Source organism: Antedon bifida, chromosome 8 (genome assembly GCF_963402885.1).
Source record: "Antedon bifida chromosome 8, ecAntBifi1.1, whole genome shotgun sequence".
Classification (NCBI taxonomy): domain Eukaryota; kingdom Metazoa; phylum Echinodermata; class Crinoidea; order Comatulida; family Antedonidae; genus Antedon; species Antedon bifida.
In genome coordinates this window covers 10,319,939-10,344,097 of record NC_136233.1, presented here as the reverse complement: position 1 = coordinate 10,344,097, position 24,159 = coordinate 10,319,939, and the positions used below count along the sequence as shown (strand labels likewise).

The 24,159-nt window shown below is 33.1% G+C and overlaps 2 protein-coding genes across 2 annotated transcripts in view; both read left to right on the top strand.

The window, feature by feature from the left end:
* The window catches only part of LOC144849819 (aspartate aminotransferase, mitochondrial-like), a 234,676-nt gene that overhangs the window by 43,719 nt on the left and 166,798 nt on the right, over positions 1–24,159 (top strand). The gene's annotated exons all lie outside the window — the stretch shown is intronic.
* Positions 4,105–20,360, top strand: LOC144849826 (epidermal differentiation-specific protein-like). The gene is made up of 7 exons (XM_078706903.1): positions 4,105–4,176; positions 6,292–6,319; positions 7,738–7,859; positions 8,254–8,380; positions 14,497–14,642; positions 15,069–15,186; positions 18,213–20,360. Exons 1-7 carry the CDS (start codon positions 4,127–4,129, stop codon positions 18,741–18,743), a joined length of 1,122 nt encoding a protein of 373 aa, XP_078563029.1. The 5' UTR covers positions 4,105–4,126; the 3' UTR covers positions 18,744–20,360.

Below are 24,159 nucleotides of genomic sequence, written 5' to 3'. Positions count from 1 at the left end.
CATGTAAAATTACAAAATCAGCAAGGATACTAGGCCCAGGCCTTCTAGGCTTACTAGTAAACCCTATGATTTGCCGACATTGATGTAGGCCTAGGTAGGCCTATTGGTAGGCCAATCTTAAGTGTAGTAGCTACAACGTGTAATCATGCTCTATATACTCATCGTTGTAATAATACAGTAATAGACAAGGTACTTTTATGCTTCGTTTATTGTTTGCGAAACGAAATGAGCGCTAGAGAGTAGTAGACAGTGGTGACATATCGCAATTATAGCCAGCCAATCCCGGATCAGGAATCGCAGTTTTCATTCAATTATGCCCGGTGATTGGATGTGATGTGGATGACGTAACCACTAGCCAATCACCAGGCACTGCAATTTAAATATAAAAACATACATGGTGAAATGCATAATTTAATATTCTATAGATTAACGCAATTTTTAATGACAGGAGGTGGAAGACCAATATGATAATTCAAATATAAAAATTGCATATTTTATTAATATTACCAACTACTTAAAAGTACCGGTCGTAAGAAAGTGAACTATTCGTAGTCCGATTGTGATGAAATTAAAACAGAATTGTTCAGCAACATATTTTTGTTGTCAATTAATCATCGACGCAGACATTATTTACAGTACAGTATTAATTTGTTTCTATAATCATATTAGTTTATTATTTGAATGTTCCCAGCTAATTACTAGTTAAAACAATTATTTGAAAAGAAACTCTTGTTTTATGAATAATAAACACTAGAATCTCTCGAAAAAGAACGTCTTGTACATCAGTAAGACATCTAAGTATGAAATTTATATTTAAAAAAAGGTGAAATAATCGGTCCATGATTTTTAGTGCATACAAAATATAGGGAGTCAAACCAACAATTATCAAAAATATTAATGGGGTATTCAAGAAATCATACATAGCGAAAACAATTAATGCTATCTGATGCAAAAGAGGTGTGTGGAACATTTTTTTTTTATTTGTAGGCAATCTGACAACGAATGAATAACATGTTGTCTCGCATCCTGGTAATGGGAGTGTTAAGGAAATTATTAACAAAATGAATTTAATTCAGTTGTCTGATGTCAATGAGGTGTGAAGTGATGTTCTCAAATTATCTACACAAAAAACTGTAGTGGGTTCGGTAGACTTACATTCTTATTTCCACTTGTTTTTAAATTAAAAATAATGTAATACAACTACGAGAAGATCCACTAAGTAATTTCAAATCATTGAAGTTTCTTTTTTCATCCTGAATGGATTAGGCATTGCCATACAATTAATTCTTTTAAAAAATCATTAAAATCATACCTTTTTGCTGAGGCATTATGGTATTAATGAAGCATAAACAAACAGTGTTGTGATTAGCGCCTTGAGCACTTTTAGTGGATATGTGCGCTATATAAATTGTTATATTATTATTATTATTATTCACTATTCCGATAAATTGAAAAAAGGTAACTTTCCAAATGATTAGAAAAGGGAACCTTTATTTTGTCAATAAATGATAACGCTTTTTATTATGTTATTTGTAATTTCTGTATAGTAATGTCCGTGACAACCATTCGAAATTTTTAGAAGTACGTGGGTACCGTAAACTCTATATAAATATATAACGTTTTGAATGTTACAAATTATTATATTTTATCGTGATTTACAGGACGATACATTTTAATGGCAATACAAGTGGAATGATCACACAAAAGACAACAAAAAAGAAAGAAAATAAACTTTCAATAAAAAATATCTTGTTCGTCTATACATAATCCATCATATGTTAAAAAAAACAAATTGCATATTTTATTAATATTACCAACTACTTAAAATTACCGGTCGTAAGAAAGTGAACTATTCGTAGTCCGATTGTGATGAAATTAAAACAGAATTGTTCAGCAATATATTTTTGTTGTCAATTAATCATCGACGCAGACATGTCAATAGAACAATCAGACTGCGCATACGATTTCTACATGGCTACGTTTTGTTCTCAAAAAATTTAACAGTTGATTCGCAGCGTTCTATGAGGGCCGCGGCCGTGTTTGATTGGCAGCAGTGCTTTAGTATAGGCAAGCGAGTTGGAAAATCGTTTGATGTCACCGTCGATGGAGAAAATAACCCACCAATTTCGATAGGAAACGCTAAAATTTGTCGTTGTAAAAGACAGAAATTGAACAATAACGTAATACTGAAAACTAATGTTATCAAATCTACTTTTCGCGGTACATCTGAAATAGATGAAGTAGGTATCAAAGGCGGAAATTTTTTCCAAAGTTTTTCCATTGTGTTCGCCTATGTCAGAATTAAGCATAATTTACATATAGATACTGTCGGTCATATTGAAATACATATTTACAGTACAGTATTAATTTGTTTCTATAATCATATTAGTTTATTATTTGAATGTTCCCTAATTACTAGTTAAAACAATAATCAAATTACTTTTATTCGATTATTTGAAAAGAAACTCTTGTTTTATGAATAATAATCACTAGAATCTCTCGAAAAAGAACGTCTTGTACTTCATTAAAAAATCTAAGTATGAAATTTATATAAAAAAAAAAGGTGAAATAATCGGTCCATGGTTTTTAGTGCATACAAAATATAGGGAGTCAAACCAACAATTATCAAAAATATTAATGGGGTATTCAAGAAATCATACATAGCGAAAACAATTAATGCTATCTGATGCAAAAGAGGTGTGTGGAACATGAGTGACTCTGCAAACTTATACGAAACTTGTTGAACCATATTTAGTAATTGTTTTTATTTGTAGGCAATACTGACAACGAATGAATAACATTTTCTGGTAATGGGAGTGTTAAGGAGATGTCAATGAGGTGTGAAGTGATGTTCTCAAATTATCCACACAAAAAAACTGTAGTGGGTTCGGTAGACTTACATTCTTATTTCCACTTGTTTTTAAATTAGAAATAATGTAATACAACTACGAGAAGATCCACTAAGTAATTTCAAATCATTCAAGTTTCTTTTTTCATCTTCACTATTCCGATAAATTGAAAAAAGGCAACTTTCCAAATGATTAGAAAAGGGAACCTTTATTTTGTCAATAAATGATAACGCTTTTTATTATGTTATTTGTAATTTCTGTATAGTAATGTCTGTGACAACCTTTCGAAAGTTTTTAGAAGTACGTGGGTACCGTAAACTAAAAAATATCTTGTTCGTCTATACATAATCCATCATATGTAAAAAAAAGATTAAATTATATATAAATTATTATATATAGTAAATGTGTAATTGTCAGTACCTATTGTGAAATAGAATATTCCAACTGAGTGGTATAAATAGCAACATTTTCGGTGCATTATTTCAGAACCTCTGCTCGCTGCTCATTGGTGTAGTAAGTATATAAAATCATGCTAGTGGAGGAAAATATGATTAGATGATAGATTTTAATCTTTCATTTTAACGTAGATATTTTTTTTAATTATTTATTGCTTTTAAACTTAAAACATATAACGTTTACTGTGGCATTAAAACTGTTGTATTGAATATGTTATACCTTATTGAAATATTTTGTTTTCATTTTATCTTATATTTCTATCAGTGATACATGTTGTTTAGACCTTTAAAATAAATTGTATAGTATATTAGTGGGCTCCAGACAAGATTGTAAACAAAACCCCAATGCAGATCTGGTATATAGTCGCTGCACTGCTGCCTGCCGTAGGTTCATGAGGGCCTAATCCAAATTTTCTCAGTTTCCAGTTAAGCTTGAGGACCAGAATAAATAACTTTACCTTTTTAGCTGGAGATAACGGATCATAATATGAATTGAGGATATAAAAAATTAATGCTGGTATAGTATGCCATTCTCACAGGGAACTGTCAGGCATTTGATATGAAAAGGACTGTTACAGCTATGAGTCCTATTTTTAGATAGCTATTTTTATTTTGTATTAATTATTTTCAACGTCGTTAATATTCTTTTTGTTTTCAGTTTTTGCTTTTGATTTTTGGAGGTTATTTTGCCCTTAGGGTAATTTTGAAATGATACTTTTTGCAAACACCATAACCAGATGAATGAAATCCAAATGTTGATTTAACTTTATTCCACTTTTGATATAGATTAGTTGATCTGAGAGCGATCAGTAATCGACAAAAATGTTTAAAATTGTGGCTATCTGTGTTATTTGCTTTTTTTTGCAGTACAGGTAAGTCAAATCCTACTCCATAGCCAATAAAAATATCATTATAATCACTGTAGATACATCAATACCATTTTAAGTTGCACAAAGCCAACTAAACCCAATGATTTAATGTTATGAAGTAATTTTTTTTATGGTATGGTTTGATTCCTTAGAGTATAGAACTGTATTAAATTTATTTTACTCTTCGATTGTTGAGAGTGTGCTCACTTTCTGTTGTGTTGCCTGGTTCTGTGGATGTAGAACAGAAGAAAAAACCACATTACAACGAATATTAAATAAAGTAGGTAGGATCACAGGATCTAGACATAATTTGGATGACCTTTGCAACTTTAGTTTTAAAATTACATATAAGCAATCTCTAATCCAAGCATATGATGAATAAGGTGTTATGATTATTTTTAATAATGTTAATTTATTGTTATTCTATTTTTTATATATTATAATTTAGTCATAACTATTACTGATATTTGTTATTCTCTAATTTTTACTAGGCATTTTGTACAGCAAATATCAATATTTCATGTGCTGTTTTTTGTCATGTACCGTAACTGCAGTCTTGTTAGGGGGTCAAGCTTAAAGTGTCTTACTTATTTGACCTCCTTTCACACTTCTTTGTTGTACAAGTTTCTCTATATATTTTGTTTAAATTAGTTTGATTACCTTAATGTTTCACATAACTTGTATTATTTTTGAAGTGTGAAAAAATTGAATAAAAGAAAAGAAAAAAAAAAAACAAAATCATAAGAAATAAGGCTATGAAAATATGCGACGACTCAAACCACCCTTTAAATAAACATTATGTTAAAATGAGATCAAAAAGACTAAATGTGCTGAGATCGTGCAATAGCAGGGTTATGCGATATTTTAATTCTTTTGTTCCGTATTCTATTAGACTGTTAAATGATTTTGCATAATTTTTGAAATTGTTGATGTATTGCAGCTTTTTATTTTTTATTTTTTATTAAATATTGTAATTAATTATTTTTTATATGAAACGTTTTTATATATTTTTGTACAATTTTGTGAAAAGCACTCAAAATATTTTCCCATGTGGACGAAATAAAGTTAAAGTTAAAGTTAAAGTTATAGGATGTTTTTATGCACCTATAAAAACACAGATTGAAACAAATTGTAAACTTGTTAAATGCCGACAAATCAGAGCTTTATTGTGACAACCCTAATTATATATTTTTTAATAGAATATTATCAAACATTAAATTGTGGTTAATTAGGACAGATAGGACAGATTGTTCACAACATAAACCAGAAGTCTGGCATTAAAAAAAATAGTATACATACAAATTGTGTTTTATTGAAGAATACATAAATAAAACTAGAAGAAAAGAATGTCTCTATTTGCACAATAAGTAGAGGAACAGCCAATAGGTTCCGTTACCAACTTTAAAAACAAAGGTTTGAAAGTGATTTTGGGATCTTTGATCAATTCTGAACAAATTTAGCTTCGGTTCACCTTCCAAAACTTTCAAAATACTCGTAAGGCCATGGGGAATCAGGAAATGTATAGTTTAAGCAAAGTCCAAGAGCAATTTGCAAAGGGTTACCGTATTAATGACAATCTATACATTTAATTCCTGGCCGTACGAGTATTTTGATATATTAGGTGACATAATTAAAGCATTTTTAAATTCTGACTCCCATGTGACCTTATTTGACCTCTGCACGGAGTTTTCAGGAATTTCCCAAGGTAAGCCCCAGCTAAATTTGTTCAGAATTGCTCAAAGATTCCAAAACCACTTTTCTATAAAGTTGGTTACGAACCTATTGGCTGATCCTACAGACATCCTACATTTTTATTAGACCATTGGAGCTTTCATGGTATGCAAGTCAAATAGTATATTTAATTTAAATTAATATTATAACATATTGATTCATACAATCACAGTGAGCAAACATTTCAAATCGTTTAGTTTTTCGTTTTTCATTTACCACCCAACTGATAAATATCACATAACGTTTAATAGTGTAGACGGGGCTTTAGATTATTATTAATGATTCCAGAATTTTAAAACATTGACATCTGAAATAATAATAATACAAATAGTAACTATAACTTAGTAAACAAATATGTTATACTAAACGATGTCATTGTCATTACAGGAGTGACGCAACCGACACAACTGCAAAAGTAAGTTCCACAATAATAAATTGCTTTAATTTCTATAATATATGGCTATGTATATATATGTTTGATATATATAGTATGTATTTCTATATATATACGTGTGAATGTATTGATATTATATATATATACAAATATGAATGAAAAAAATCAAGACTCAGGTTAATAATTCAACATATTTATTAACACTACAAACTGTTTCATGAGAGAGATAAAATACCTCCTCAATCTTCAAGTGTTAGGCTCTGAGTAAAGTAATTAGAAGTACAATGATCAGGAAGAGACTGTTTATAGTTAATATATGCAAGCAACAAAACAATAGTTGTATATTCAACCGTTCTATTTATCAATAGGTGTCTTTAATTAGTAACCTTTATATCTCAATAAGAATTTTCTTCTGTGTCTGCATGTGCTAAATAATTCGTTTCTTTGATTAAGAGAGCAAATATCAGGCTTATATATAATGAAATATTTCTCTTGCAAACATAGTTTGCAGCGTTTACTTATATTAGAATAAGGCTTACATTTGGCTAATACTCGCCATTTAATATTATATTTAATGTTGTCATCTTTAGTTTCCAAACATGTTAGCTAAGCGCTGTACTATTTTTATACTTTTCATTACAGAATGAGCTTGTATGCCCATTGTATCTACACTTAAATGTATTTTCTGTCAGTCCAACATATGTTTCAATTTTGTTAGTGCCATTTCTTGTGACAGTGGCCTGGTATACTACACCACTTGTTAAGCATTTCCCTAAAGGGCAAATCAAATATCAAATACAAATATATAAACTGAAAGATACACAAATTATGATTATTAGTTAACAAACGTTTCATAACTAAACAACTTTTTTCATTAAACATGCAATATATTTTGTAATAGATAACATAACAAAAAAATATGCCGAAAATAATGTAAATATATATATGAGATTCTGTAATTGTTGAATAAAGGTGGTAGTTAACCACAAAAGAAAAAAAAAATAATATATGGCTACGATTGAACCAAATGATTTTGATATCTGGTGATCACACATCACGGCCAATTTGAGACAGTAGTATAGGTCACGATTATTGATTAAAATAATACCGATAATTATGCTACAGCGCAATATTTGAGGGCAAACTGTTTTTGCCCAATTTTGTTGGTTAGTCCACACCAAGTTGGTTAGTCCACACGCTTTCATTTCATTTCATTATTTATTCGGTCTATTTCAATATATACATAACAAAAAAACTGAAATAGGGGAAACCAGCGTCAACCTAAGTGAACTTAATCACTGTAGCTGAGCCGGTTGACCCAATGTTCACATAATTGTATATTGTTCGTTTGTTTCATGCCAGACATGATCAACACAACATTACTGTCAGTGGTGCCTAAACTTTGTGTTGTTATTATCATAACCTTTTTTCACAATTAGATAATCATCTACGACCACACTCGCTTCAAGGGTCCGTCACGTGTACTTACTAACAATGAGGACAATTTAGGACACATTGGTTTTAATGACAGGATATCTTCCATCAAGGTTCAAGGCAGTGTGTAAGCATTTTAGGTTTTTTTTACATTGGGTGTACACGGTTATAGCCATTTTTCACGTCGCTTATCATCATCATTGTCGCCCTGAACAATTAATTCTTTGTTAAATATGCCAATTTAATGTCACAATATAGTAGTTATGTACCGTGATCAAAAATTGGATCGAACAAAAATGATTACCAGAATTGAACACACTGTAATTTAAAGCAAAATCTAGTCAAATATTTTGCTAGCCAGTGTGTTTTTGGTGAATTTAACAATTTATTTAGAAATTTCAATGATACCAATTTTAGTTTCGGATGACGTACTTTTGTGTCGAGTTAAAACAGGCAATGACTTTTATTTATGTCGGTTAAATAATGAGGAAAACTCGATTGCTGTTGATATTGAATTTCAGATGGGTTGGATACGAACATTCGCAGTTCCATGGTAGGCAGTACATACTAGAAGAAGGTGAATATCCAACTCCACAGGCGTGGAAAGGAAGTAATGACAAACTTTCTTCGCTCAAGAGACTAAGTACTGTAAGTGTTACATATTTTATATTTTGTTATACAATGACCAGAAGCCGGTATTCTCGGGAAGGTAATATAGAAAAGGAAATGATAAAACGGGTTGAAGAAGTTATTATACTGTACTATATACTACCTATCAACACTAGTGTGCTTAACTTTTTCAGGCCATGGATCCCGTTTCAGTAGGCAATATATAATTGTTACTGTCCAGACGCTGAGGTTTAGGATTCTGGTAAAACTTGTTGTTTACCAAGCACACTCAATGATCCGAACTACAAATATGTTGTTACCCAATGTTAGTAGTATCGTGCGCACAAACGCCGATTTTAATAGTAAGCAAACAACCCCGAACATACCATACCATAATTGCAGTATCGTGTTCTCGCGCATCAAACGACACGTGTAAGGGCAATCCCGCGTTACTTCTAGAATGTTGACTCGACTAGTGTATATAAAGTTGGTTCATACTTTCGGTACTGATTTTTACCGCCTAATGCAACGAAGTTGCAGGATAACCCTTGTGATTTTCAAAGATCATCAGTTTTTTTGGTTATCCGCAACGAAGTTGCAGGATAACTCTTGTGATTTTCAAATATCAATATCTTCTTTTTTTCATTTTGGTTAACATAGATAGAAAACCATATAACAATTCAAATTGTAACTTAGCAAAAGTGTATTTTATATCATGCGCTAACTTTCTGTTAAAAAAAAATGGCATGTTTTACAGAAAGTTACGCGGGCACGCGCGTTTAAAATTAAAAATTTGAAAAATCAATTTCTAATCAATTTTCTACGCGTTTCATGTCATTTTAAGCATGTAACAATTTCAACGCGAACGCAAATTGTGCGGTGCGGTGCGCAAGTAGCGCTAAAAAAATCTTTTATGCGTGAATTATTATTTTCCAGCCTTATACTAGTAATTTTACTTTTAAACAATTTCGACTAAAAATCACGTCATACGAGCACTTCGAATTGAACAATTCGCGCGCGTTTTTGATGAAAAAGCTTAACAATTCGTCAAAATTATGCTCTTTTTTAATAAACAGTTACAGTTTCTATACTACAAACTAAGTTTATTTTTATTACATATTCTGTAAGTAGATGAGTTGTAGATGCATCAATATGATTAACCATTCATTGTGACGCCATCGTATGGCCAATCGAATATAAGGATTTTTTTCTCTTTCGTCATAGCTCATAACATTTAATAGAGCGCATCCCCACTTATCCGTATTCAATTTTCCCCATATTTTTATATTGTCTAGGTCAATCAATTATCTTTCGCATGATTTACCATTTTTAAAATGTTTAATGACGTCATCATGATCAAAAGCGTGAAACACTTATTTTCATTATTACAGTAAATTTCAATATGTTATCCCTTAGAAAATGCCACAGAGTGCACACTGTGATCACTATGTGTTGACACACTGAAAAATGTGTTTTTAAAGAGAAACACAGTGTAAACAAATAAATAGTGATTCACAGTGTTGACACATACATTAAATCCACAGAGTGTGCAGATTCATTCAGTGTGAACACACTGTGACCTATGTGTATGTTTAAGTAATAAACACAGCGATAAATACATGAAGTAAACCACAATGTGAACACACTCTGATCTCTGAGTGCTTATCATTGTTAAACACAGTGAAATTCTCACAGTAAACCACAGTGTGAACAAACTAGGATCTCTGAGTGTTTATCATTGTTAAACACAGTGAGAAATGATCACAGTGTGAACACACTGTGATCTCTGATTGTTTAACATTGTTAAACACAGTGTGAAATTCTCACAGTAAACCACAGTGTGAACAAACTAGGATCTCTGAGTGTTTACTATTGTTAAACACAGTGAGAAATGATCACAGTGTGAACACACTGTGATTTCTGAGTGTTTACTATTGTTAAACACAGTGTGACATCCACACAGTAAACAACAGTGTGAACACACTGTGATCTCTGAGTGCTTATCATTGTTAAACACAGTGTGAAATCCTCACAGTGAACCACAGTGTGAACACACTGTGATGTCTGAGTGTTTATCATTGTTAAAAACAGTGTGAAATCCACACAGTAAACCACAGTGTGAACACATTGTGATCTCTGAGTGTTTATCATTGTTAAACACAGTGTGAAATCCACACAGTAAACCACAGTGTGAACACATTGTGATCTCTGAGTGTTTATCATTGTTAAACACAGTGTGAAATTCTCACAGTAAACCACACCACAGTGTGAACACACTGTGATCTCTGAGTGCTTATCATTGTTAAACACAGTGTGAAATCCTCACAGTGAACCACAGTGTGAACACACTGTGATGTCTGAGTGTTTATCATTGTTAAAAACAGTGTGAAATCCACACAGTAAACCACAGTGTGAACACATTGTGATCTCTGAGTGTTTATCATTGTTAAACACAGTGTGAAATCCACACAGTAAACCACAGTGTGAACACATTGTGATCTCTGAGTGTTTATCATTGTTAAACACAGTGTGAAATTCTCACAGTAAACCACACCACAGTGTGAACAAACTGTGTCAATGTGATCTCTGGGTGTTTAATCGTTTTATCGTTAATTGCGCTTGCACACTTTAAACAACAATAAGTTACGTTTTCTCTGATGACCTGCTAATCAGTCACATGTGAAGTGTCATCAGGCATGTAAATAGGAGGAGTCGCAAGTGTCATGTTTTGGCTTCACGCGCGCGTACCATGCAAAGACACGCGTATAATGCATGCTTCAATTCCCATCATGCCATTCATTTCCGTCCATCCCCGCACGCACACTATACTATTTTGTCAACGACAAAACTTTCTTTTTTACTAATTCAAGTAGGCCTAGGCCTATATCACTCCTCATTTGTTTGTGCAAGTTAATTTTTTTTTTATTTAACAATTTTACTGGTCCATTGGACAGAAACAAATCAAACCAGCATATTACATAATTCAATGGTTCAATTTAAAGGCTGACAGATCCAACACAACTTGGTTGGAATGGATATGGTGCAGTGCAGCATGGTGACCCACGGGTAGTAACAAAGTGCGAGGCAGCGAGGCAGGTCAGAAATTTATGCGAGGTATCGTTTCACCATCATCAAAATATGCGAGGCATCATTTTATCATTTCCTAAAAATAAAGGAAATCACCGAAATTGAAGGAGCCTAGGCCAGCTAGCGATTTTTTTTCCGTACATAAGTTGGGGACCTCTCATGAAACGTCACAAAATAAACATGAATAATTCATTAGTTGTTCACAATTCACGTGATTGCCTTCATGCACTCTTCTTCACACACGCCAACCACCATCGCGCGCTGCATACATACTGCTCCTAGGCCTTAGCTAGCTCTCTCTCCCCCTTCGGCCTGTTCGTTCAACAAAAGAAGAACGGCTGCTGTTACGTCGTAACAACAACGAAACGGTCGCGTGCCTAATATATTGTTTACTGCACATGCTCAACAACCTTTAACCTTGTTGGCTATGCTTTCGCTTTTATCTTAGTGGCATGATTAATATTTTATATTTTTAGCGCCCAGAAATATTACAAAATTATTAATAAATGTAATTACAAGATTAAATACAAAATGTTGTAGTACCCTTTGTGTTTAAAAAACATTAATGTTGCCATGTTCAAAATCTGCCGCGATCGATCTACGCTAATGTTTCTATGACGTTAAAGTAGCATTTTATGACCTGTAGTAGCCCTACATCTGAGACAATTGTTGTCTCAGCCTACATGTAAAATTACAAAATCAGCAAGGATACTAGGCCCATGCCTTCTAGGCTTACTAGTAAACCCTATGATTTGCAGACATTGATATAGGCCTTGGTAGGCCAATCTTAAGTATAGTAGCTACAACGTGTAATCATGATCTATATTCTCATCGTTGTCTACTTCTTGTGGGAATAATAATACAGTAATAGACAAGGTACTTTTATGCTTCGTTTTTTCATGGTTATAAGTTTGCTTTGCGAAAACGAACGAGCGCTAGTCAGTGGTGACGTATCGCAACTATACATAGCCAGCTAACCCGGATCAGGGATCGCAGTTTTCATTCAATTATGTCCGGTGATTGGATGTAATGTGGATGACATAACCACTAGCCAATCACCAGGCACTACAATTTAAATATAATCACATCGATAATTAAGGAGATTTATGAAGAAACCACTTCCTAGCCACGTTTGTTGTACGTGAGTACACAGGACACGGTAAAAACATACATGGTCAAATGCATAATTTAATATTCTATAGATTAACGCAATTTTTAATGGCAGCAGGTGGAAGGCCAATATGATAATTAAAATATATAAATTGCAGATTTTATTAATAATACCAACTACTTAAAATTACCGGTCGTAAGAAAGTGAACCTTTCGTAGTCCGATTGTGATGAAATTAAAACAGAATTGTTCAGCAATATATTGTTGTTGTAAATTAATCATCGACGCAGACATGTCAATAGAACAATCAGACTGCGCATACGATTTCTACATGGCTACGTTTTGTTCTCAAAAATCGTATCGCTTGTTGCTATAGCTTGGGTGCACACGGAACAACAGATTTAACTGATGAATTATTCATGTTTATTTTGTGACGTTTCATGAGGGGTCCCCAACTTATGTACGAAAAAAAATCGCGACCCGCTAGTTCCCTTTTGCACCTGCCAATTGTATTTTAACTCGAAATTTGTTAACCAACTTTATCCTGAATACCACACCTTAGAATTAGTAGGCCTAATTTAATGAAGAAAAATCACATAAAAGTAACAATAAATCAGTTAAATTGGTGACTTTACAGACGTTTTCCTCGTATACTGTTCGCGAATTTCGCACACTCAATGTTCAATATTTTGGTTTCTATGGAACGCTAAAAGAGCAAAATTATTTAGGAGGCTAAAAACTCTGTGGAATCCATATATTTAACGCATTATTTGGTGAAAACCACGTACAATTTCAATATATTTTGTCACTGTCACTTTGTCAGTAAGGAAAAATGTTACTGTTGATACTGTACACGGTTTCGTTAACCTTTTAAAGAATAAAATGGAAAAATTCATAATATCCTTAGTAGGATGTCCTAGGTCTAGAGGTTAAGTAGTGATGTTGATTTAGGATCGATTATTATTCTTTGAAAACAGAACAGTATCAGCAGTAACATAGTACACCATTTTTATTGACAAATTAACAAATATATTGAAATTAAACGTGTTTTTCACCAATAAATCCATTGGCTGCTATATGGAAGCAACTGTTGCCTAGTACTAGAACTTGAGTGATCAACTACCCCGAACGGATCGATTATCGGCCTTGTGATTTATTACAAGAGAACACAAAGTGTTCGTGTTATAGATTATTGTTAGTGTTATAGATAATCAATAGATTATGATTTATCATTTATAGATACAAATTCATTAACATTATTCAGTTATGAGTAATCTTAAACAGCAAGCAATAAAGCAGATATAAAAACCAAAATAAGATAAAATATTAAATCATTTTATAGACTTTTCTTAAAAGTAACCAGATGCAGAAAGTTTATTTTTAAATTGAGATCATTCCATAGTTTAGGTCCCTGGATATAGAAACAAAACAAATTGATTTCTAGTTAATCTGTAAAAGGAACTTCATTGTTAAATTGCTTTTTAATATCAAATAATTATATAATGAGTTTGTTGATACATTTTAATATCTATAGCAACTTTAAACCTTTTAAAGATTATTTAAACTGAGCAAATCTATTTTTTTTAAATAAAGGTTCAGATAATGTTCAGTAATGAGAAAAAAATAATAATTCTACAAACAGGATAAAAACATATCGGGTATAGATATTGCACCTGTTTTACATAATTATTGTCCTTTTTTAGAGCATTCATAAAATACATTAAAACTTACTAATATTACAAAGATAAACAATATTTACAATGTTTTATAAAATGAGTGAAAGAACTAAAGAGATACATAATGTAATTTTTCTAAACACGGATTTTACAAATATAGTAGCAATAAAACATAAATCTAAAAAATTAACTACTAAAATACAATTTATCAAATAAAACTTAGCAATGGTGAAATATCATAAATGATATACGCATATGTTATTTTTTTTTCTTCATATGCAGGCTCCTTTGAGCAAAAGTCCATTGATTGTACTCTATGAACACGGTCAATTTAAGGGAAAATATCACAGATTTACATACAAGATTAGTAGCCTGGGTGCTTACGGATTTAACGACAAGTTATCATCTCTAAAGGTCATACGTGGAACGTAAGTATAAACGTTTTAATTTAGATAAATTTGACCTGTAATTAAATCTGCTCAACATTAGTTTAATATTACCAAACCTTCAATCATCGGTTGTTTGATTTAATTTTTCGATCATATTTCCATATAAACATACAAAGTAATAGGCCTACAAACCGAAACAAAGAAAGTAAAAATAACATATTAGGTCGAAATCGACGCCTTAACTTTGAATGGGGTCTCCCGACCATTCAAAGTCCGAAAGAGAAAAATATCTTAGGCTTAACAATATGATACGACCCAGGCTGCTTTTAAGCGTTTATCAGATTTTTAAGATTTGAAGTCAATAAGTATAACACTTGTTTATACATTGAAAATTAATTGAATTATATATCGACCGGAAAAAAGCTATTATTATATGATTAGTTAACTCTAGTTTACTTATTAAAGATGGATCTTGTATGAACATGGAGGATATAGTGGTCGGCAATTCATCGTCACTGAAGGTGAATACAGAAATGGGTACGGCGGGAACGATATAATGAGTTCACTACGACCAGTCTTGGAGGTAAGCTATTGCATTCTATACGACGATTCGTTGTATCTAAAATTACCATAAAGCAATGAATGATAAATATTTTATTCGTATTTCTATAGAAAAGAACTACATTCGGAAAAAAAATAATCAAATCAATCAGGCAGGGGGAGAAGAAAAAAAACGTCTCAGATTTAATTTTCAGAAATACTGTATGATGTTTAAAATTAGGCCTAGATATGTGTATGATAAAAAAATACATGTTCCAATTATTATTATCTATTTATTTATTTTGAAAAATTTAACCGCGTGGTGTTTAATCAAATCTGCGTTAAAAAAAAAAAAAATTAATCAGGGGGAGAAGAAAAAAAAACGTCTTAGATTTAATTTTCATAAATACTGTATGATGTTTAAAATTAGGCCTAGATATGTGTATGATAAAAAAAACACATGTACATTTTATTTCGACTTTTAACAAGAACATCGGTATAAAGGACGGATTTTAATATGGTATTTAAACAACGTCTACAACTGGTTAGTAGGTTACAGTCAACCACTGGGCTCAATCAAATTAAGTTCCTGTGATAGTCAGCTAACGGCGCATGAGCTGCTAGGTTTATGTTTGATTATTTAGCAAAATTTTGGGGCGGTCACGTCCACTCACTGGAGGCGAGAAACATTGTACGTTTGATCCCAGATTTATTTAAATTAATTATTGTTATCCATGGCTGAATAAAGTCAGATCATAGCTTTTGTAGAATGTAGGTTTACATTAATATTGTTGATAAATTAATTGTTAATTGATAAATAATAGTACGCTTGTAACTTTGAACTAAGAGTAAAAGCATGTGACACGCGTACACACAACAACGCGTCAACCGGGTTTTTTTTTAATGCAAAACCAGAAGCGTACCACTGCGTTGCAATCTACGCATGTCTCTAGAAATTCCAGGATATCTATAGGTTTTTTTTTATTGATAATCATTTTGCATGTAATTAATTTGCAAGCTTGTCACTATATTTAATCACAACATCATACCTTATATATTTTTTATAAATAAAATTAAATCAATTCGTGATTCACTAGAAAATGAAAATACTGCAGAAGTTACAACTGCTTCTGGTAAATGTATAAATATAAATAAATCTTATGATTTAACTAGGTCCATACAGCTTTCTCAGTTCGAACCTGCAAGTGAGGAGGAAATTCTAAATATTGTCAAAAATTCTCCCTCAAAATCGTGTGCACTTGACCCGGTACCAACTTCACTGATAAAGAAATGTACTTCTGCATTTATTCCATTAATCACACATATTGTAAATAAGTCTCTTGAAAGTGGTTCTTTCCCAGAGTCTCTTAAAGTCACTCATGTTCGACCCACATTGAAAAAAATAGGTCTAGATCCAGAGATTCTGAAAAACTACAGACCTATCTCGAATCTTAGTTTTTTAGGAAAAATAATTGAGAAGGTTGTTTCTAAACGGATATTGTCGCATGTACAAAACCATAGTCTACTTGATCCGTATCAATCTGCCTATAAAGTGCATCATAGTACTGAAACTGCATTACTTCGTGTAAATAACGATATCCTACGTGCAATGGATGATGGAAAGCTAACTGCTCTAGTATTATTAGACTTAAGTGCAGCATTTGATACGGTTGACCATTCCGTGTTGCTAAATAGACTCAGTACGTATATTGGTATTGAAGGAAAAGCACTTGATTGGTGTCGGTCATATTTGGAAAAAAGGCCTCAACACGTATGTATTGGTGATGCTATCTCAAAAGCTTCTTTTTCGGTACCACAAGGATCTGTTCTTGGGCCGCAATGGTTCACAATTTATTTACACCCAATACGGGATATCATTAGTAAATATGATCTGTACTATCATGTTTACGCTGATGATACTCAGATTTATATTTCTTTTAAACCTACAATGACACACATTGACATTTCTTTGGAACTGCTCCAACATTGTATCCATGAATTGCGTGTCTGGATGAAAAACAACTTTCTTAAATTAAATGATGAAAAAACAGAATATATTCTCTTTGGATCAAAGCTGCAGTTGGAAAAACTGCCACCAAGTTTTATTTACATTGGTGAAATCCAAATAGACCCGGCTAGGCAGGTTAGAAATCTAGGGGTTGAAATGGATGCGGGTATGACTATGATTTCTCATATCTCAAAAACTATTTCTACGTCGTCTTTTCACTTACGAAACATCCGAAGGATTCGAAAGTTTATTAATGAGGCAGCAGCTAAACAACTTGTTCATGCTTTTGTCACTTCACGACTGGATATGGGAAACTCATTGCTATATGGGCTACCACAAAAACAACTCCACAGGCTTCAGCTGATTCAAAATACAGCGGCACGAGTTGTTAAAAAACTACCAAGATATGCACACATATCAAATACCTTGGAAACTTTGCATTGGCTTCCTGTTAGGTACCGCATTGTTTTTAAAATATTACTCTTTGTTTTTAAGTCTATTAATGGCATGGCTCCTGAATATATTTCTGACATGCTTAGGCTGTATGTTCCCAGACGGAATCTGCGTTCTAGTGATACGCTGCTTCTACATCAACCTAAGTCTCACCACTCATGGGGAGACAGAGCTTTCACCGTTACTGCTCCTCGTCTATAGAATGCTCTACCGAGCTCTATCAGATTTTGCAAAACTGTTGATACTTTTAAAAAATTATTAAAAATACATTTATTTATTAAGGCATATGGAAATCATGAGGTTTCTTAAAGTTCTAGAATTGTATAGTATACTTTTTCCTGACCAGCATTATCTTTGGGGTGCCTCTGTCTTGGTTGTTGTCTCTGAGCACCCGGTCGTCTGTGGCAAGGCAAATGTGTATCCTGTTCCTTTGTTTGGTCACCTAGGTAGGGGTCCGGGACCGCGACAGAACGAGAACGGATGGGGACCCTCCAAAGAAATTGCATTTTATTTGTCGGGCATTTGTATGATTTGTTTTATTGTTTGAATGCGCCTTGAGCACGCTATAAAAATCCTGTTATTATGTTATTATGTTATCTTCTTTTTAGCCGAATTTTCCTACAGAAATCATCAGCATGACTTTTAACATAGATAGTAGTATAATACAAACAACCCCTGAAGTCCTGTTTAACAAAGTCGTAAACAACAACGGCGGTTCAATCCAGACGCCTTCATGGGGAACATCGTTTAGCACCAGCAGGACTAAAACCTACGAGTGGAACTGGGATAACAGCCTTTCAATAGGTGTAACAACTACGTTCACAACAGGTGTACCAATTATCGCTGAAGGTAAGGTCACTCTGAGCGTTGAAAACACGTTCTCTGTTGGCGAAACAAGGGCTTCGGAGAATACCGAGACTGAACAATGGAGTGTTACTTTACCAAGTGCTGTTGCTGCTTACACTAGATTGCGTGTCAAAGTGCTCGTCCAGAATGCAAAGGTGGACGTACCATTCAAGGCTGTGCTGAAGAAAGGACCCAGACAATGGGAGGAGCGTGGCGTGTATACAGGAACGCAGTCCTATAATATGGTGGTAGATTATACCGAGGAGCCACTCCCGCGTGGAGACACTGAATAAGTTAACACAAATGTCAATGAAAGAATGACGACTTTACTTACACTTCTAGAATATTGTTAGCACGATTATATTATATCGTTTTTATTAACACACTAACAATAAGACAAACCACGTAATGTATAATAGCCTGAACAACACCAACCTAAAAAAATGAACTATCCAAAACTAAAATATTACACTGTTGTTAGGAATTTTTTTTCTTCATAATTCAGCCTTATAAATTTACCCCCCCCCCCCCTCACACCAAACAAAAAAAAGAATTATGCCTACAGTATAATTAATATGGAATGAAAACATTACAAGTGTACACACAAGTATGATGTCGCTTGGTTTTCATAGCATATAACAGTTTTACCTAAATATATACAAAACAAAAGGAGAAAAACACTCCTGTGGTAATTGAATATTATGTATTGATAGAAATAGGGATTAATATAATTCTGATAACTCTTAACACGATTGTAACACTTACTCAAAGATTTGGAATTTTAGGGAGAATGGAGGGCTTTTCATTTTACTAAAGGCCAAATTACACAGTTGCGCGGTAACGGTAATGTATAAGTTATTTATGAAGACAATTATTCAGTAGTATATTTTGTATTAATAATATAGCTTACAGGAAGTTACTCTATGGCATTTATTCAACTTCTAATATAAACTAAAATTTCATGTAATGTTTTTGTCACGTCAGTCTGAAAGAGAATGTTAGTCAAGCAAGTCTGATTCATTTATTTTAAAACCCGGACACCTTTGATAACCAATGCTTTATGAAATACTTTTTATACTTTATACTAAAAAAAAATATTTTATTAAATTTGTTTTCTAACATCTTTTACTAAAGAAGTTTAATATTGAATAAACAAAAATCGCAATGCAAATTATTGTCGAGTACATAATGCCTTTACTAATTTCGTATCGGCCATGTTACCTCTAGTTAGTGAGTTCAGGGATGTTTTCCTCCGTTGAGAGGTCTAAGAATAGAAAACAGTAAATGATGACAAGGATTTTATACAACGATGTTACATTCATAAGTGGCAAATATTTAATCACAATATTCTCATCATAACCTATTAAGCTTAAACTACAGTACATCTGCTACTGCGTTCTATTAAAGAACTTATAACACAAGAATCTCCTGTTCGTCCGAAGCGCGTAACAATTTCGAAAGGCATTGTGGGATAGAATAGAGCTATGGGTGGCGCCATTGTGAGCCATGGAGTAGGGCGCCCGCATCAAATTAGAAAGTCAAAATCATAGAGGGGATCTGCTAATACTCTAGGGGGTCGAGTAATTGACTGAGGAGTAGGGCGCCCGCATCAAATTAGAAAGTCAAAATCATAGAGGGGATCTGCCAATACTCTATGGGGGTAGAGTAATTGACTTCCTAGTTTGGAGGGGGCGCTTCTCCATGCTGTGAAATGGCGTCGCCCAGTTTGACCTTTTAACCCTGTACTTCCGATACTGTGTTTTGAATGCAAATTGAAGAACACGAGATTCTTGTGTTATAAGTTCTTTGGTTCTATTAACTCTAAAAAAAACTAACAATGAAGCATTATAAAATAAGGTCGTGTTAAATAAGTATGGACCTGTAATAATTCTTCACCTTCCTATTATACCAAGGTGAACATCAATATAAATAATACATGGTGGACTTGTACTTGGGTCTATAACTATCACTCTCAAAGTCACTATGATCAGGTATACTTCATACCTATGCAATAACAAAATGATATTGTTATCTTAACCGCAACTGTAACCATATTGTATACATAACATATCTATAGTATGAAAATTATCTCTATAATACAAAATAATACTGAGAATGAGATATTACTTGACACAATGGGCCTGTTTCTGCTGAGCATAAACGGCGCAAACTGAAATAACCGATTAAAAAATAACCGATTAAAAAATACTCAATCCATTGCGTGTTTTAACCGATTATTTCTTGTTTTAAACGATTATTGCGGAGCATTTTTGAGCTTCAACACAAATAGCGATTATTGACCACACTTTGACCACTACAGTTTGGCAACCCTCATTCACATGCTGTTTCGACGACGAAAAAGCAAAACAAAGATGTGGACCGATATGAGATAATAACAATCAAATGTTAAACATTTGATTGTTATTATTTTGTGGGTGAGAATTATACCGAGAAACTCTAGGATTCTGCGTTACAAGTACACCGTACATCCCACCAGTCCAGGCTAACGGTGTTTTGCATATCCTTTTTTAGGCCTGTTGTTTCGGTAGAAATATATAGCCTAGCTAGCCCCTACTAGAGTAGAACCAACGGCGAAACGAACTTTTCTGAAAATGAACTTGAGGTCGAAAGAGTACATTTCGTTCTCCAATTGGTGCAAGTGGTCATGCGTTTTTGATGATTATTTTGAGCTAGAGAGTGCTCGTTTGAAGTTGATTCTTCTCTCAAACTTAATTATTCTAAAGCTGACTTCTGTTCTATAAACTCATTCTTCCAGGCCCAAAATTGGAATGTTAACCTTGATAAACCAATAAATCAGGCTTGGGATACCTTTATTAAAAAATACAATAATAAAACCAAATTTGGTTTGGTTTGTATACAATGAGGCTGTTTCTAAATATGTCCCTAAGATTAATATTACCCGTTCTTACAAACCTTCGAAACACAAATGGATGACGTCAAAAGTATTACGCAACATTGAAAAGAAAAATCTCGCATGGAAGCGATACATGAAAAGACGTACTCAGTCTAGATATAGGAAATATTGTAAAGCCATAAATGCATCTGTAACTGCAGTGAGGCTAGCTAAAGCTCGATTTTAAAAAGATATTGCCACTAACGTAAATCTTCTCCTAAATCTGTTTTCTCTTATGTGAGTACCTCGATTAAATCGAACGTTAGTAATATAAAATGCCATGACGGTTCCTTTGCAAATTCGAATTTTGAGTGTAGCCAAGTTTTAAACTCCTCTTTTCATGCTGTTTTCGATCCCGAGGATACCACATCCATACCTTCTTACCATTTTCATGGTCCACCACTTGAAAGCGTCCAGATAACTATGGATGATGTATCTTCTGAATTAAAGAATTTAAAGGCAAACTCCACTCCTGGACCTGATAGTGTTCATCCAAGTGTTCTAAAGGAATGCGTAACGTCACTTACCTTGCCTATTTTTCTTTTATTCCAAAAGTTACCTCTGGAGAGCTCCCTAATGATTGGAAAGATGCTCATATTACACCTATTCATAAAGGAGGTTCCCGTGTTGTACCATCTAACTACCGTCCTTTTTAATAAAGCCTTGTGTGTAAACTCCTTGAGAAATTTATAAAAAAATATATTATGCACCATCTTTAATCTAATAATTTACTGAGCAAACACCAACACGGTTTTCGGTCCCGTCGATTCTGTCTTACCCAACTTTTAGAATTTTTTTAAAGATTTACACAATGCTAAGGACGAAGGTGACCCAATAGATTTTATCTATCTTGATTGCAGATAGGTTTTTAAACCCAAAGGGTATTACAATTTACTAACAATTTGTATTTAATCTTGTAGCTACCTTTATCAATAATCTTGTAATATTTCTGGGAGATCGTTTAATTTGAATTCAGAAAAGTTATATTAAATTCATAAAAGCATAAAGTTGTGTTCGTCGCCATAGCAGCTAGCGCTAAAAAATACAAAATATTAATTATGCCACCAAGAGGTTGTTGAGCATGTGCAGTAAACAATATATTAGGCACGCGACTGTTTCGTTGTTAACGACGGTTAATTAAACTGTGTTTATTTTGTAGAGTCATGGAAGCTTTGATTTCAAACGGATGAATATCCTTCTATTCCTTAATCCATGGGTATATATATACTAGATTATTTAAATTTGAACGGATTATACACAGTATACATCTTTAAATTTATTAGTCACATATTGGCACAGCTTAGAAATCCAATTTTCACTATTTGTTTGCCATACTAGCCTATTCTAGGATATCATAAATGGGATTGTTTTGTATTGTCTTTACAATTAAATTTAATTGAATCCTAAATATGTAATTGTACATCTCCACACACCCATGGAAAAAAATACATTTCTTACACACTGCATTGGACCTTGATGGAAGATATCTTTCCATTATTGAAACCAATATTTTTGTTCATTTATTTTCACATTCTCAGTGCATTCACGTGGATCACGATTGAAGTCATCGAACTCATAGATGATTATCTAATTATAAAAAAAAAGATGATTATAATGGTAAATAAAATATATAGATGTGAAAGTCGAATGAAATAAATACGCCACAACATTAGGTGTCAAAAATTCATTTGAATTTGCGATTTAATACTTGTTAAAACTGTCAAGTCGATTGAAGTAGTAAAGTACATTACACATGTAACGATACACCACTAAGACGTTCATATTTGTTTATAATTTTTAATTAATACAAACGTTGAGAAGCAACTGTCAGTAATAAAGTTTATTTGTATATTATGTGTTTATATATCTAACAGTAGGGCCTACCCATACTCACAGTAATACAGTTTATTTGTATATGTGTTTTTTGGAATCAAAAAACAATTATGGTAGGAGGAGATAGGTAAATGCGAAGCATCCTCTTATTATTGTGTGCGGGTATTTTTCAAGATGGACATCCATTAGACAGTGTATACCACGATCGGAAAACACCCCTATTTGGGGCAAATCGTTGGACCTAAATTCGTTTTTGCCAATAACTAATTATCTAACTCAATTTAATTAGTAAACAGGGTTATACCAGGTGGTTAAAATCAGTACCGAAAGTACGAACCAACTTTATATACCATCGAGTAAACATTCTAGAAGTAACGCGCGATTTACCGAATTTTGCCCTTACGTAAATTTATATATATATATAAATACTATTAAAAGTTTTACACATCTATTACCGCATTATTTTTAATTAATCTGTTAAGTAATTCACCAAGACTTCATAAGCTTTTTGTAAAATTTGGTTTAGCCAGTGATACCTTGATGAGTACTGTTGATACTCTATCACTAGAAAACGTTGTATTAGAGTTAGGTGATCTTGATATCGGAGAAAATAATGTTTCCGTACAATTTGAATGCAAAAGGCTACCCACAACCAAATGCATTGGAAGCCACGCAGAACGTTTTGACGGCTTACAACAACAATACATGCTGTTACGAGAACATTTTTTATCGTTGATGTTCCAGGCCCAGCTGTAATCGGTCTTCCCACATGCGAACAACTCCGCATTGTAACACTGCATTGTAATATCACACCAACCAATCCCGTAGTCAATAACATCGAAGAACTGATTAAACTTTACCCGAACTAGTTTGATCGTATTGGTGAATTCAAAACGATACACAAGCTTGTTGTATGCCAATTGAAGAGCCAACAGAGTGGGTAAGCTCACTAACGTATGTGA